The 18118-nt window shown below is 37.1% G+C and overlaps 2 protein-coding genes across 2 annotated transcripts in view; one reads left to right on the forward strand and one right to left on the reverse strand.

Moving 5' to 3' along the window:
* Nucleotides 1-18118, forward strand: part of MCPH1 (microcephalin 1) — a 114355-nt gene that overhangs the window by 18585 nt on the left and 77652 nt on the right. Inside the window, exons 9-12 of the mRNA XM_060788506.2 lie at nt 4115-4197; nt 6683-6720; nt 8024-8186; nt 14597-14674. Coding sequence (XP_060644489.2) covers nt 4115-4197; nt 6683-6720; nt 8024-8186; nt 14597-14674 — 362 coding nt within the window. The remainder of the gene's footprint in view (nt 1-4114; nt 4198-6682; nt 6721-8023; nt 8187-14596; nt 14675-18118) is intronic.
* ANGPT2 (angiopoietin 2) overlaps nt 13705-18118 on the reverse strand; it is a 52268-nt gene continuing 47854 nt past the window's right edge. Inside the window, exons 8-9 of the mRNA XM_060788517.2 lie at nt 17295-17425; nt 13705-15836 (exon numbers count right to left, since the gene is read on the reverse strand). Coding sequence (XP_060644500.1) covers nt 15676-15836; nt 17295-17425 — 292 coding nt within the window. The 3' untranslated portion in view covers nt 13705-15675. The remainder of the gene's footprint in view (nt 15837-17294; nt 17426-18118) is intronic.

The following is an 18118-nucleotide window of genomic DNA, read 5'->3' on the forward strand; positions in this document are numbered from 1 at the left end:
AGTGGAAGATTTTGTAAAGATTTAGACTACGATCACCGAAGATGGTTGTATAAAGCAGGACTCTTAACCAAGTAATTCACAGAATATTGAATGAAATTATTTAATATCAACATGAAGGTGAACACCTGCTGTGGGTTTTGTTCTCTTCATTTCTCTATTGTAGAAGATTACACTTATAATATTTGTTCTAGTGTGAAGCAACCTGTATTTTTTAAAATAATAATGTTTTCTTTAGATTAAAGCAGAACCGTTCGCTCCAGGCCTTGGTGATGTTTTAACTCAGCATTGTTGACAGCTATACCTTTTTTTTAATTTTTAAAGCTGAAAGCTGTTCAGTGTTTTTCTGCAAATCATAATTTTTGAATATTTCAATGACAGGAAGGTGTCGTCACTTAGTACAGCTAGATCTTCATTGAAGGCCTGCAATTCTAAACATGTTTGTGTTATGGCTTGATCACATAGATACATTTACTCTGAAGAAAGTAAGGCTTTAGAAAACATTTTTGAATGGCAGAGATTTTTTTTCATTTGAAAATGGGTTATTTTGGTTAAAAAATTGAGTTGGTGCATGGGGGATTAGAAGGATCTATAGCAGTCCCAAATAGAGTGCTAAATATCCCCCAGCTTATGTGGTTGCATGATTCACACTCTTGAGGCTCTTGTTAAGTAAAATCCTGACAAAGAAGAAGGTTTTCCAGATCGTTATATGGAAGTGATGGCTGCTAACATGATTATACATTTCAAAATACTTTGGATACAGCCCAAATACTTTTCTAAGGCATTTCTCTTAAACTTTGTTCATATGTATCATTGGTCTGTTTCTTATACAAGTGAAAGAACGTTGATTCAAATGCCTTCAAATGTTTACATTTTTTGTGTTTCAAAATCTTGTAAAATAAAATTGTTGAACATTTCTATTTGTTTTTTATAGCACACCATAATTTTCTCAAGATAATGGCTGTCTTGGATTTTAAAAATGTAGATAATATCAAAGTTATTGAAGTTGTGTGCTACTGTGCTATAAAGTCTGTATTTGGATCTCATTGAGGCCCAGTGAAGAAACATCTGTTAAGTCATTTTAAGAGGGTGATTGCGTTAATCAACACATTTGCTCTTATACTTTCACAAAATAATAATGTTATTATTATATATTATATATATTATTATAAATAATAATAATAAACTAGCAGCATCCTTTTGTAAAAGGTCCTGTTACGTTGATAAAAAAGAGTACCATTCTTAAATTATTATGCTTAGAGTGATATCTTGCTAGAGAGATGGTCTTACAGATAGTACTGTCTTTAACATTCATCAGCTATTTACAAAGTAACTATCCCAAAACTTGTAAACTAAGGTTAAATAATATCTCAGTGAAGGACCTCTGTATACCATATTTACCCGAATCTAATGCTCACCTTTTCTGGTTACATAACCGCTCCAAACTTAGGGTACGCAAACAAATCATGTCACAGGGTAATTTTATTGCTGTTTCAAAGCCAAAGGGGAAGGTGTTCCAGGAGCTGCACCTGGAATTCCTATTTGAGGGACGTCATATCTCATCTCTCAAGGGCAAGATGGATGGATGGCTTCCTTGAAGTGACTGGATTGACCTTGAAGGAGCTGGGCATGGTGACGGCCGACAGGGAGCTCTGGCGTGAGCTAGTCCATGAGGTCACGAAGAGTCGGAAACGACTGAACAAATGAACAATAACAACAAAATCTCTCATTTAATGGCCATGACTCAATGCTGTGCAATCCTGGATTTGTCGTTTAGTGAGGCATCAGCATTATTTGGCAGAGAAGGCTCAAGGGCTTGTCAAACTACTGCCCCCATGATTCCATAGCATTAAACCACAAGGCATTCTACAGCATAGATGCATCCTAAGGTTTTCCTTTCCATTGCTGGAAGCTTCGATGCTCTAACAATTTTGTTTTTAAAGAAGGAATCCTAACCAGGCAGCAACTGTAATGTGAACATTTTTGCCCAAAAGACAAAGAGTGCACTTTTTTGTATTGTCGAAGACTTTCATGGCTGGAATCACTGGGTTGTAGGTTTTTTTGGGCTATATGGCCATGTTCTAGAGGCATTCTCTCCTGACGTTTCACCTGCATCTATGGCAAGCATCCTCAGAGATTGTGAGGTAGGAGTCACAACCTCTGAGGATGCCTGCCATAGATGCAGGCGAAACGTCAGGAGAGAGTGCCTCTAGAACATGACCATATAGCCCGAAAAAGCCTACAACAACCTAGTTCACTTTTTTGTTGCTGCGCATTACATTCCCCAGCAAGTACTTTTTTTGTTTTGTTTTTGTTTCAGGGTTTTGTAAATAGGCTCACATTAGATTTGTTGGTGCATTAGACTCGAGTTAATATGGCTATGATTTAGAACTGGAACTAGAAGTTTTTCAAGATTTCTAGTTCTGATCTGTAATTTTTAAGTACTTTAAATAGCTGTAATATCAGACCTTGGAGAGGTTTTCCTTTTGGGCTACAACCTTCAGAAAATTACAGTCCAAAAAAGTAACTCTTCTGAACTCTGTATAATTCTGATAATCCATCCAAGCTCCATGATTGATCTGTCGTGCTTTCACATAATACTGTATTTTATCAATGCTAAGATGTACTTTTTTCCTATATAAACATCTCTAAAAATGGGGTGCATCTTAGAATCACACACGAATCTTACGTGTTTTTGGTGATGGTGGTACTGAAATTAGAGAGCGTCTGACAATTGATGGCATCTTACAATTGAAGAAATGTGGTATTCAATATTAAATTGGATTCTAAAGGAATCATCCAGTGTTGTGAAAAACCTCACCTAATTAGATACAGCATCTTAAACCCCCCTTAATAAAACTTATTCAAAAACCTAGAGCAGACTCACTAACCTGCTGACATCGGATCCCAACTGACCTCATCTCAACTTTGGGCCACTCTGAGCTTTAGCATGAAGTGAGCTCAGTCTTATTTCTATTGATGGGCAATACATAGTTATTTGACCTCCTAGAATAATTTCAAGGGTCCATTTTAAAATTAAATAGTGAACACATGCCTACTATCATGCCATTACCATGGATACATACACCTTATTTCCATTAAAGAGTGTTCATTGTCCTCAAACTCCATTTTGTTCTAAAACTCTTCTTTACCCACTTCTTACAAACATAACCGTGTGAGTGGCTCTGAAAAAAAAGAGTTGAATGTGGAAAAATGTTACAGGGTTCTGTATATTGGTGACTAAATATAACTAACAGCCAGCAGGCCTTGTTTTGGGATTATTACTATTATTATTATTTCACTCTCCAGTGAAAGAGAAAGGAATATTTTTTGTTGTCCACAGATTTTATAAGGGGCATGCAGCAAGGAATTGGAGGGGTTTTTTTTAGTGTCTCTTTGGAAATAACAATGATTTACACCATGCCCATTTTGAAAGAAGTATTCTAAATCTCAAAGTTGAGATTCTTGCCCTTCCAGATCTTGTTAGATTACCAGGTCTTGCATCTGTTACTATTGGCTCTTGTTTAGGGCTGGTAGAACTTTGCAATCATATAGCTTGATGATGACAAGTTGCCTACTATTGTATTGTGTATATATACTGTAGAATAATTCCAGTTTGACACTACTTCAACTGCTGTGACTCAATGTTATGAAATCATGGGAGGAGTTGTTTGGTGAGACACTAGCATTCTTCGGCAGAGAATGCTAAAGACTTTTTAAAACTACAATCCCCATGATTCTAGCTTTGAGCCATGGCAGTTAAAAGTGGCATCAAACTGTATTGATTTAATATGTTTCAGAATTCAAATCATTTTGTTCACACCTAATGTTTTGTTAGTATGGATACAATTTTTGAGGGTGCTTGGGTTTCATGGTTTTGGAGAGAGAGCTCAGAGACATGCAGACACTTTTTATTATAGAAATAAAGAAGGACACACAGATTATGAACAAACCTCCCCATGCAGCTTAAAACAGAGTTATCAGTCACATTTTGAAAAATGTCTCCTCTTAGACTACAGATAAATGTCTCATTACTCCTTTAACTGTGACCTTTCGCAGAGTACTGCAACGTATTTTCCTCCTTTGAAAATTAATTCTGAATGGATTTGGCTTCTAGGTGATGACGTCAAAAGTGATTCTTGTGAGCTTTGGTGTGGCCCGATGAATGAGAAAGTAAAGAATACTGTGAAAATCAAAAAGGTTAGTCCAGTCAGATTTTCCCTGATCCACTTAGAACCAAAATGTGAAAGTTCATATCATTTCTGTCCCGACCCCTAGTTCAGCAACATCTACACCATGGACTGAATAGCACTTTGTCTTCATGTAAAAATCTTCCTGAGCTTGCAGTTCTCCTTTAATGCAAAGGACACCTTCCCCTTCCCAAATGGTGTGGGGTCTTTACGGTTGTTTTTGTTTGGCAATTTGTTTGTTTTCGTTGGCAATAAATCCTGACATGTACTTCCCAGCCACTTCTGGTTTTATTTTTATTTTGCTGGGGTTTCCCACAACACATCTTGGGAGAGGGAGGTTTGACACCTAGACCTCCAAAGTTTGCCCACCCTTAACATAGCAGATTTTATTTATTTATTGCATTGATAGCCCAACCCTTTCCCCAATAATAGAATTTAAAACAGTAGTTAGAAAGTACATATTCAAAATTATAGCAGCTAGTCCTGTAATGAAAGTAGGAAAAAATCAACTTTTTTATTAAACATTTCCACATAAAAGTAAAATATAAAATGTTTATAACTACTAGGGAATAAATGGGCCAGCACATCTGTGATCCTGGGATGGATGGGGGATACCCATCAAGGTCCAAGGTGGCTGCCTTGCTCTTCTACTTTTTTCTCTCACCTCCTCCTCCTCACTTTGCTCTCCCTAGCTTATTTTTATGGCAGCTAAGAATACTGGAAGAAGAAAGCTGTGAAAGCCTGGGTGCATTGAGCAAGAATAAAAAAGAAAGGGATGTCTGGTTTCTCCCTTCCTCTGCCCAGGTGAAACAGACACCCACAGTTCAGTATTGGGGTCCCCCAAAATTGGCAACAGCAAATGGTTTCTGAATGCCACTCATTTATACAAATCCGTTAGCAACAACATACAGTGTTTACAGTGGACTCTTCAGAAGATGCTTCAGCTGAGTCCACAAAAAGGAAAATCAGCCTCTTTAGCAAGCCTTCCACATGCCAATTTATGAACAATACATGTTTTGTCGAAGGCTTTCATGACCAGAATCACTGGGTTGTTGTAGGTTTTTTCGGGCTATGTGGCCATGTTCTAGGAGAGAATGCCTCTAGAACATGGCCATATAGCCCGAAAAAACCTACAGCAACCCAATAAATGTTTGGTTTTTATACCTATTTTATATACCTGGGGTCATATAAACATTTCTCAGGTAGAACTGGGTCACAAGTGGAAAAAGTTTAAGAAGCCATGCTCTAAAACAAGGTGTCCAAACCCAAAATAACCTTTCTCAGCACAAAGAAATGCTCTTTGTTTGTACACGTGCTGATGTTCTAATGAATTTTAGTGCAGCATCACCAATTTTGCAAACAATGGGGCAGGCATGCTGTCCACAGGGTGTATATATATTATCCCTACCATACTATAATAATATCACTTAATGAGCGGGGGGTGGGGGGAGCAATATCTGTAATGACCTATCAAAAGCCAATTTCATTTGATCATGAATGATTTTGGGATTGGGTGCATCACTTCTATAGGTAATAGAATAAAGTTCACACTAGGGCATTTACAGTTAAATATAAAATAGCTGAAGTTTAAAGCGAATAGGCTCAAAAGCTATTATTCAATATTTTAAGAAAATAGGCATAATATTGAGGAAACCTGTTACATACGGCCCAAGAGAGCTATACATTTTTTTAGATCTTTACAAGATTGAGGTGGGGGGAGGGGGGGAGGGTAGGCTCATGATACTCCTCTGCATGATAAAGACATTTATTTGAGGGTTACAAGGTTGCACTGGTTTAGCACCAACATAAATGGATGAACCTACTGTTTATTCTTTTAGTCCATATGACATGGCGTCATGGTTCAGTGAGGATTTCCTCCCATGTGGAAAGAAACCATATATGTATAGAACACACATTCCAGCAGATCTCCTGCAAGTGGGATCATGGCTATGTGTGATTTTTGCCAATGGTAGATTGTATACTGTACTATATTATTCCAGCTTTTATTGCTTTATGTAAAAAGAGGGGAAAGGAGGTGCATGTTCCAACCCCTTCTCCACTCCATATCTGGGAAGGGAATAACTGAGCACAAATGCAGAATTCAGTGCTGTCAGAAGCCTATTCAATAAGGTCTTACAATTGAATGGAGTGCTCTTTTCAGGTCTTCCCTGTCAGCTGAAGTAGGGGAGAAACAAAGGATATCCTCAGCTCTTACTTGGAATAAAGCAAGAAAGTTTTGCATGTCCAATCCCTCTGTTCAGAAATCAAGGCTCGGTCTTTTTGGCAAGATGGATGGCTAGCTGAAGTCCACTTAAATAAAACAATATTAAGTCCAGTTATTGTTGGATATAATCACTACAACCTTTGTATGCCACACTTTTGTACACTTTGCATACAAAAGTGTAAATATTTAGCTCTTTGGTGAAACTGAACACATTGATGGGGAAACTGAGATGTAAATGATTCTCTCTTATCTTCCTTCTTTGCATCTCTAGCCTTTAAGAACATTAGTCATGACAAGCATGTCATCTGAGTAAGTATTGCATTTAATGACGACATTCTGATCTGTATAAATTTTGGAAATGAATATGTAGTCTTGCACTGTTATGGACCATATTAACAATTCCTTGTAAACCCTAGTTTAAAACACATGTTGGTTTTGATGATTAGAAACATAAGGTAAAGAAGGGACTATGTGAAAATTTTGGTGAGAGAGACACTAAATATATAACCATTTAAAATTGTATTGAAAAGATATTATTTTTACTTTTTTCTTTCTTTTTGCGCTTCTCCCCATATAATTGACCTTTTAATTTATAGTATTTTAGTTTATCATATTTCATATTTCTCATATTGCTTCTGATCTTTGTAATTTTAATATATTTTTAAATTCTTAATAAAAGCCATTATATACAAAAAAAATTAGTAGGACTGTATCCTGTTAGGGTGACTTGGTTGATGGAACACTCATTGACTGAGCAGAATTGTCTGTTAGCAAGGGAAGGAGGTAGTATTTGCCCATTCTGGCCACTTCTATAGTCTCCCCCAAAATTGCTCCAGAAAATTAGGGGATCCTCAGACCCCCAATTGCTCAAGAGAGGAACTTTTCAAAACATCACTACCATCACTGAGGGGGCCCTGGTGGTTCAGTGGGTTAAACCACTGAGCTGCTGAACTTGCTAACCGAAAAGTTGGTGATTAGAATCTGGGGAGCGGGGTGAGCTCTCACTGTTAGCCCCAGCTTCTGCCAACCTAGCAGTTAGAAAACATGCAAATGTGAGTAGATTAGTAGGTATCGCTTCTGCGGGAAGGTAACAGCGCTCCATACAGTCATACTGGCCACATAACCTTGGAGTTGTCTACGGACAACGCCGGCTCTTTAGCTTAGAAATGGAGATGAGCACTACTCCCCAGAGTCGGACACGACTAGACTTAATGTCAGGGTAAACTTTTACCTTTACCTTACCATCACCTTTCTGTGAATGATAACCTTTGCTCAATCAAAGAGCAAACTTGTCAGTTGGATCCAGCCCATTAACTGCATGAAGGAGAGCCTAACTGATTTGAAAGGACAGCTCCAATCCTGTGCATATTTGCTCATTTATCCTGCTATACATGAATTACCTGGCAGTTGTGCTGAGATGAGACAGCCCTCGGTATATTGATTAAACGTAGAGTTCTTTTTTCTTTCAGAATGTTTAGTACTATGTGATTAATATCTAATATTACCTAATGTGTAAGAGTATGTTTAGTATTTAAAAACGTGTAATACTGAGAAAATCCTGTATGGAAACATCAAGATAGCATTATCATGTCTTCTTTTTCCCTCCTTAAAGGAAGCAGAATGCAATAATTCAAGTGGTGAAAAAGTTGGGAGGTTTTCTGTTTTCGGATGAAGTATGCAAAAATACAAGTCATGTGATTGTAGGGAGCCCCCGTCGTACCTTAAATGTGCTCATGGGGATTGCTCAGGGCTGTTGGATTGTCTGTTATGAATGGGTAAGTAAGATAAGTGACCACTTATATGTTTCCTTTACAAATTATATATATTTTTAGAGTAGTTGGAAAAGAACAAATAATCCACCTTAATCCAAAATGTATAGAGAACATTTATTATCAGGACAGCTTGAGTCAATGAAAATGAATTGATAGTTGAAGTCAAAGGAATGCATACATTTAGCTAATGCTAAATTATTTCAAGTGAACTTATCAATAGATTGCAAATACTTTTAACAAATTTTGAAGCAGAGATCTATACAGGAATAGCTATCCAGGTCAAAAATGTCAAATTGAGTCTTCTAAATAGGTGGTTTGCATGCAAAGGAAAACTTTTCTGTCTCAGAAAACAAATGCATTCTTAATGCCAGCCTATACATAATCTTCTGAGGTGATATTATGAGAAATTGAAATAAATTAAATATTACTGTTTGAAATGAGATAACTTGAAAAGTAAGGTTATGCAATAAACTACATGTTATATAAATAAAAAAACAGCAAGATTCATAATGGATATAATGAGAGAGAGAAAATAAATATGTAGTAAGATGAAGCATGTTAATTTAATGAAAGCAAGCAGGCCCTTTAGAGTAGATCTACAAAAGAAAAACACATTCTTGCTATGTTTATTTTGAAGGCTTTTTAAGAAAAAGAATCAAGAGTTATATTTCCGCAGAACAGTCATAGGTTGAGTGATTATTTTGTCTATAAAAGGAGTTGTTTGCACACAGGGTACAGCTAACATTTTACTCTGCTAATTTTGGAAATCAAAAGGAAGTGAAATTAAGGATAGTTACCATATATACTCGAGTATAAGCCAACTTGAATATCAGCCGAGGCACCTAATTTTACCACAAAAAACTGGGAAAACGTAATGATTCGAGTATAAGCTGAGGGTGGAAATGCAGCTGCTACTGGTAAATTTCAAAATAAAAATAGATACCAATAAAATTAATTCATTAATTGAGGCATCAGTAGGTTAATTTTTTTAAATATTTGCATAAAACTGTCATTTAAGCTAAGACTGCCCAACTCTGATTAAACCATTATTCTAATGTAAATGTTTTTATGCATCCTTCCAATAATAATAGAGTAAAATAATAAATGTAATAAAAATAAATAGAGTAAAATAATAAATGTAATAACAGCAACAACAGAGTAAAATAATAAATAACTTTGACTCAAGTATAAGCTGCAGGAAGCTCTTTCAGCTTAAAAGGGGGCCTGGAAAACTCAGCTTATACTCAAGGATATACGGTACTTGGTTGTTTTGTGTGCATACTAAAAAAAAAACCACCCCAGAAAATCAAACCAAAAATGAAATTATTAATTTGAATTAGAATAAACCCACTGAATCAATAGGATTTAACTAGGGAACCAACAAGACTTGTATAATATATCATTCATTAAAAACATTACTTTAGCTGGGATGAAAAAAAATGTGTTTAATTCCTTATGATCTGTCATTTCAAAACTATGACAGTTAAGTTTATTAAAATTGATTTGGGGAGAATCCAGAAAAACACCTTTTCAAGAAGACATTTCTATTTTTGTATGGAAGCTGGATTTTTAGTTTCAGTTTTTCTCTCCAAATACAATATTGAAATCTCCCCCTGCATTCTGGAGCTGATTTGTGGGTGTGTATACCTTAATGTCACCAACTGACTCATAACGACCATGTGAATTTTATAAGGTTTTCTTAGACAAGGAATATTTAGATGTGGTTTTGTCAGTTCCTTCCCCTGAAATGTAGCCCATAGCGCCAGATATTCATTAATGATCCCCCATCCAAGTACTAACCAGGATTGAACTTCCAATTTCAGACACAGTATATACCTTTAGGATACTTTGGACCTAGGATCAGATTTTCCAGAAAGTAAATGGAATTATTATTTGTGATTTTATTAGATAATAATATTAATAATAATAATAATAATAATAATAACTTTATTTATATTTCGTTCTCTCTCCCCAAGGGGACCCATAAAGTGCTAGATATTTTTTTTAAATTTTATTTTTGCCGTAAACATCTTGGTCCAGATGAATTGGATGGCCTTGGATACACATGAACACACAATGAGTCCATATGTTTTATTCTTTAAGGTTCTAAACTCACTATGTTAGCCTGTTGCAGTATAATATGCACCCAAGCCAAGTGTAAAAATAAATTTTTCCAATACATGTGTGTATATCTCCTCTACTTCCATTGCTACTACAAAAAATGTAATGAAGAGAAATAAAATTAGAAGACACTGAAATCTCCCTATCCAGAGATTTCTAAGAATCAGTGCTGCTGCAGAAACATGAGGACTTCAATGCTATATGAATTGTTCACAATTATTCATATTCTATAGAATAAGCCAATTGTGGTCAAACAGGACTACAAGTGCAGCTAATATGGATATAGCCTTATTGGGATGCAGTTCTTCAAATGGTGGCTTTTCTGTAAATGATCTTAGAACATTTAAAAAACATGGAAAAGGCATGATGTACAGAATGAGACAACAGGACAATGGTGAAGAAAAATAAAAGAGGGATAAATTTACAGTGGGTAGATTTAGAGAGCCAGTGTGGTATAGGGGTTTGAGTATATGACTAAAACTCTGGGAGAGTTAGGTTTAAATCTCTTGTAAGCCCTGGAAACTCATGGGATGACCACAAGGAGATCCACATATGCTTGGCCTTAGAGGAAAGCAATGGCACTACCTTCTTTGAATAAACCCTGCCAAGAGAACCTTAAAGAAAGGTTATCATAAGTCAAGGTTGACTGGAAGGCACATGATAACTCCACCTAAATTAGTTAAAATGGACAGACCACTTAGAATGTTTAGCAATCGAGAGACAATCCTGCTATGTTTATTTTTAGGCAGGAAAGTATTTATTTTAATAATCAGGTTTTAATTCCAGGCAGTCTCCAAGTTACAAACAAGATAGGTTCTGTAGGTATGATCTTAAGTTGAATTTGTTTGTAAATCGAAACAGGTACAGTTTTAAGTGTAACTCCAGCCAAATATCTGTCTGTCTGTCTATCTATTTTTGTATAGCATAGGAAAAGATTAACAACCTCATTGGTGTTTGTTTGGCTGCCTGTGCTCCTGTTCAGAAGATTTCACACTTTCTGTCCCTGTGATTGTTGGATTTTAAAAAATGTGTCTTGTGGTGGAAACAAAGATTGGTGATAAAGCTTCACTGGAGACACCCTTTCCCCATTATCTCTGGGGTGAATTTTCCTTCTTAGGGATAGATTTCTCTCTCTTCCTGTTCTCTTACCCTCGATTGTAACTATGAAACATTTGTAAGTCAGATGTTTGTAATTCAGGGACTGCCTGCAGTACTTTTCAAAAACCTGAGTGTAGGATGAGCTTACGTCATGTTGGTGCCTGCATCCAAACAGCAAACTACACCTTTCTGCTTCCCCCAGAGTTTCACTGCATGATGACCGACATCAAACACGTTATTTTGGGAGATATGGCCAAATGGGGAAGGAAGAACAGGAGCACATGGCAAATAAGAAGAGGAGGTGAAACTGGCCCGGCACACTCCTGTAACATCACTTACCTCCATGTGGTGCCCCCGGTGGCGCAGTGGGTTAAACCCTTGTGCCGGCAGGATTGAAGACCGTCAGGTCACAGGTTCGAATCCGGGGAGAGCGCGGATGAGCTCCCTCTATCAGCTCCAACTCCTCATGAGGGGCCATGAGAGAAGCCTCCCACAAGGATGGTAGAAACATCAAAACATCTGGGCGTCCCCTGGGCAATGCCCAGTTCTCTCACACCAGAAGCAACCTGCAGTTTCTCAAATCGCTCTTGACATGAGAAAAAAAAACTTACCCCCATGGATTCAATTCCTCCTTTTCCTTTAGTGCTGGAGAAGAATTTTATTGTTACCATGGACTGCTTAAAAGACAAATACACGAGTCCTTGAACGAATCTAGTGTGAACTCTCACTAGAAACCAAGAGATTGTCACACTTCGGCCATATCATAATTCACTAAAAAAAGACAATAGTGTCCATTATGGTTGAACATAGTAGGAAAGAGGAAGACTGCCTTCCAGATGGATGGACCCAATCAGGGGAGCAACAACGCTGATTCTGCAAGACCTGTTCAAGGTTGTTGAGGATCAGGGCAAATGGAGGTCTCTCATTCATGGGATTACCATAAGTGAAAGTCCACTTTACAGCAGTTAACCAGGCAATAACAGTGTAAAGCATTTTATTGGTGAAAAATAAGTAGGTGCATTGGAGGAAATGACACATTTAAGCAGAATACTGTAGAGGATATCATATTGTTCCTGTGGAAAAAGTCATTGAACAGTTTTAAGCTGCTTTTGTTTTGATCTTTTGTTACAATCCCTTTTGTAATGGGTCCTTCCGGAACGGACCTGTTAAATCATTGTTATAAACATCCCAGCTGCTGACCAGTGGCTAATGTAACAATGAATAGTTCTAATTTTTATTGCTTTTCCATTCATTTCACACATACCAACATTTGCATAACACTGAAAGCAGAATACTACAGTCACAGATACGGTCATTACTGAGGCCTTACAGCTGAGGCCTTACTGTTTCTGGGTTGTTGTAGGGTTTTTTTGGGCTATATGGCCATGGTACTGTTTCTGCAAGGAAGCCTGGATTTGTCACAAAGCTTCTTTCCCACCTGCAGCTAGCTTGTTCTCCTCAAGATCAGTCAAAAACACTATCATACCACCCACAATGAAGTAAAATTTAAATATAGGCAGCCCCGAGTTACAAACATCCAACTTACAAATGACTCATAGTTCAGGACGGGGGTGAGACAATAGGAAATGAAAGAAATCTACCCTTCAGAAGGGAAATTCATTACTGAAAAAGTTACCAGGGGGAAAAGTTATCACTGAAGCTTTCTCACCAATACCTGTTTCCACCACAAGCCATTTTTTTTTCAAAATCCAGTGATCACAGGAACAGAAAGTGAGGTGAAATCTTCTCAACTGGGGCACAGACAGCAAAACAAACACCACAGGGGTGTAACCCTTCCTTATGCTATCCACGAGTCTATGACATGCAAGTGTGGAGAAGAGCAAACCACAGACCACTTACTACAATGCAGTCTGAGCCCTGCCACATGCACAATGGAGGACCATCTTACAGCAACACCAGAGGTACTTGAAGTGGCCAGCTTCTGGTCAAAGGAATTTTAGCATTAACGCCACGGTTTTAGCTTTGTGGTTTTTTATACATTATAACTGTGTTCTCGATTTGCTTCTGACATGATAAATAAATATGCTATCCAAAGGTGTGTGTGTGTGTAGCTGGGGTTAATGCTTAAAAATGTACAGTTCCGGCTTATATATAAATTTAACTTTAAGAACAAACCCAGAACCCATTTTGTGCGCAACTTGGGGACTGTCTGCAATTGCATCTTTATATTGATCTGGGAAACAACATCTTGTCCTTTGCTTCAGATAGAGAAGCATCTTGGATCAGCCCTGCAAATTGCTACAATAACTGATGCAAAAAAAAAATGATACTGAAACATATGTAATCACAATTCTGTATTGCATTTGAAGTACATTTTTTCTCTGGAGTAACATATCCTAAGGTTATTTCATTTTAGACTTCTGAGGCAAGCGAGTGGCACTTCATGTCCTGCAGAGCAGGCTTTCTGGTTTGCATCTTTTCTGTAGCTGTTGGCTTCTTCAGCACCTTAAACCAACTGGAATTTTGCCCAATCCCACCTAAGCTGGTAGTGTTTGCATAGGTTCAAGAGGCTACAATGGGAAATCAGAATCTCACTTGTATTTCATCCTATATGGGCATAAGGCACATTCATTCATTTCCTGAATGAATGCAGCTGCAATGTACCACTGTGAACTTGCTTCAATAACATAAGCATAATTCTTTCTTCAGAGTTTCAGAGTGCCTCATAAAGTCTTCCAAGATAAACTTTTGTAACGTGTTAGGACTTCTGTGTGGCCCTTTGGACATGGAACCTTTTCTCACTCCCCAAATTATATATGTGTTGTGGTCTTGAAAAAAATAACCTGATTGCCACGTAGCAATTTTCTGAAAACAGGGGTACTTCCAGAAAACTTTGGGCTATTTGTTTGATCTATTTTTGTTTTAAGTTATGGTATGTCATACCTGAAACAGCATCCAGAAACCAACATGGAAATCTTTGTTCATTCCTTAGATATAAATCACACTGCCTAGACATTGTTCAGCTGAGTTTTTCACCTCTAAGAAATATTAAAGCCAACAAAAATGTGTTGTACAATGTTTTCATTGCCATTTCATGTACGTAATCATACAATTCCAGAGAGGGCATGGTAGTAAGCTACTCAGCTTCTTATCTATTTTTTTTATAATATATTCAATAAGCCCTGCTGCACTGCCTTTGAACCACTATTGGTTTTTGCCCCTTTACTTTATAGGTGCTGTGGTCTCTGGAATATGGTTACTGGATTTCTGAAGAACCGTATGAGCTCTCAGTAGATTTCCCTGCAGCTCCTGTAAGTAATAAAAACGTATTTTTAAGCTCCTCGGGAAAAGTCACATTTATCATGCAGAACATGGAGTAAGGATAATGATTTGTTTAAAATACAGCGGATCAAATGTTGATAGCTATTTTCTTCCTTTCCTGAATTAATGCTCATTGGTAAAGGAAAATGCAGACTTTAAGCTTGTAATCAGTAGCTAATTTTCTGCTAGAGAAGGCTCTTTGGTTTTTTTAAAATGCATTCAAAACATTGAAGAATTGTAATTACCCGGTATTATTTTAGCATAAACAAATTGAGAAAGAAAAAAGTGCAATTTCTTTTCCTTTTTTAACAAATTCTATTGCCATCACATGTTAAAACTCTTTATCAGTTGTAGGGATTTCATCATAAAACATAGATACAAAACCAGGATATTTTAAGAGATAAAAATGCAATCTATTATACACAATATTGGACTTTTAAAGAAGATATATAAAACAAAAGCTTATTAAATATACTAGCCTGTGCTACCAAATATCCCTGAATGTGTGATTACTAATAATAATAATCTGAATACTGGAGTTAATTACAAAACATCACATTATCTACATACTTACAACTATGACAAGAGAAAGGAGTAGACTAGAGTTTACAATGGAGTGTCTTCATTTTAGAGTTTGGCGAGAAAGCATAAAATCATACTTCTTAAGCATAGTAATTTTATTTGACATACTTAGATGTGCTTCATAGTTCCAGTTTTGCACATATGCTATAAATGTTCAAGACATGTGGTCCTTAAACTTGAAAAGTATCCATCTATCTCCTTTTTGCCAAATCATTATTCCGTCGTATATGTCTAGCTTCTGAACTTCTGTGGCTTTTCATTCAGGACGGAAGTCAATTCCTGCAGTGTACTTATGCGTTTTGTCTAAGCAGGATGAGCAGTCTCTGGCTATTTGCAGTTTAAATACTTGCCAGGTGGAAGTATTTTGAATTTATTTCACTAAGTGTGTTGTACAAAGTGCAATTTCTTTTTAGAAATCTGCTGGTCGGATCATCATAACTGTGGCCTTGAGAGAGTAGCCTGCTCCTTTCCAGTAGTACCACTTAATTCCTTTAAATCTGTTTGTGTTCTGTCGCATTGGAAAGTACACGCCATTCAGATTGGATGGACCACATGCATCAAACCACCATCCTGTTAAAAAAAATAATGTTTTAAAAAGAATTCTGAAAAAAGAAGGGATATTTACTTGTGCACAGAATATTGCATATGTGTTATAATTGCCTCAGTGTAGGCTGTCAATTCATCATCTTCCTAACAATAGCTGTTCATAGGGTGAACAAAAAACACGTGTTTTCTCTTAAGGCATTTTGGAAGTGTTGAACTACAACAGCTCCCAAAATTGCCCAGCCAGTATGTCATCTCCTACAGCATTACCATGGAATTATTGATGTCTTTATTGCTATCCTGCTGTGCTGGTCCTTCTAATTATTTGCACATGAAATGCCGTAATTCCAGCTTAGTCTACAGATTCTGGATGGAATGATTCCATGCATGGGCTAATGTCCCTAATGTCACTAATGTCCCCCATCTGATGCTCTGTGAAGAAACTTATGCTTGTATGGTGATATATATTTAAAAGGATAAAGCAACACGTGCATAAAACAAAATTTTAAAAGTAAAATTTAAAAGACATTTCAGATTTTTGAGTTAAGAGCTAGCATGAAAAGGAGTGCTAGCACGAGAGTCCAGGGATTTAGGGCTTCAAGGGAGCAGCCTCCATGCCTCGTGCCTTGTGCTCTTGTCTACTTTGGGGAGATTGCTGTCCACTTTGCTCTTGTCCACTTTGAGGAACTTTAGGTTATTGATTGTGTGTGGTTTTTATTCCTGGTATGTTTGGCTTTATGAAGAGAGGGAGGGAGGGAGGGGGAGCAAGAGAGGGAGGGAGGTTGGAATGAATACAATATGAAGAAAATGATGCTTCTGCCTCTTCGCTTTGTGCTTCTATCATTGTGCCACAACTTTGTGCTCCTACCATTTTAAAGTTAATCTTTCTTTTTTATTGTTCCATGTGAATGTGCATTTATACATTATTTGTTATTTAAAAAGTGAATTTTCTTATTTAAAACCACGTAACAAAAATGGGGGAGGTGATTTGGGAGGGGTATGAATGAATAGCATATCAATGGGAAAATTCGCTTTGAAATAAGATTTAAGCTTTCTTCCCCAAAATGCTTAGATAGCATCTTGAAATCCTTTTGAGCCCTGTTTTTTGTTTCTTGGTTCTCAAATCTCTTCCCTTAATGTTCTCGTGCTAGGTTTGCATCAGGCATGGGGCAAAAGGAGGGGATGTATTCATTACTGGACTTTCTTCTCCCACCTTTTTTCACATCTTCTCTGATTAGAGCTAAATGTAGAAGGGATCATTCTGGCAGTCCTAATGTCTGAAGTTGTCATTCTAGTGCTGTGAATCATCTCACATCTGATTTAACAAACCACTTATTCCAAACTGCAAAACGTGAAAAATGGAAGTAGCTTTTCTATTTAAACTTGCTTTCAACATCCACTCGCTGTTTGCATTACAGATTGATGAGGTGCCAATAGAAATAGGAAAGGTGTGAAAATAGGAAGAGTAGAAAACGCAACTCTTACCTCCTGTTAGCATTTGTGAACATTTGCAGATACATTTGTCATTGTCTGCATCCTTTGTGCTAAAACCATTTCCTGGCTGGCTTATGCTGCTTATTTTGCCGGCTGTGCCCGTAAGTCCTTTAAGGTTGATCCTGTAGGAAAGCAAACACACGTTGAAGCATTTGTTGTGGTTGTGCAGTACAGAGGAAGTGTTTTCCAAGAAGTATCCTGTTCAGTTCTCTGGTTAATGATCCACTCTGTGTCTTTTGAACAATATTTGCCAGGGACTTGTTGTCAACAGAATATGTTGTTCTGGAAAAGGAATAACCTGTTTGCTCCCGAGTTGCTGTACCAGGGGGTGGGATGTTTTTAAACTGAAATTGATGTTTAAAGTGAAGACTAACTTTAACTGTTGATTGCCTGTATCCCATGATCATAATATAAAAACAATAGATAGAAAATATATGTATAAGAAAGACACCAGTTCATAATACTCTTGGAATCACAGAGTCATAGCCACAGCTTGGTTAGGACAATTGCATTGGATGTTTGTATAATGGAAATGTCATTTTTAGAATTATGCCCACAAGCATCTGTGGTGAGGAGGGAAGCAGTAAATGCAAATCACTTATGGCCCATCCACACAGCCATGTAACCCAGAATATCAAGGTAAAAAATCCCACAATATCTGCTTTGAGCTGGGTTATCTGAGTCCACACTGCTATATATTCCATTTCAAAGCAGATAATATGGGATTTTATTCAGCTGTGTGGAAGGGGCCTTAGTTCATCTTCCCTGATTTTACTTGCTTCAATGTTGGTTATTACATATACATTCATTTATTC

Source organism: Anolis sagrei, chromosome 1 (assembly GCF_037176765.1).
Source record: "Anolis sagrei isolate rAnoSag1 chromosome 1, rAnoSag1.mat, whole genome shotgun sequence".
Taxonomy (NCBI): Eukaryota; Metazoa; Chordata; class Lepidosauria; order Squamata; family Dactyloidae; genus Anolis; species Anolis sagrei.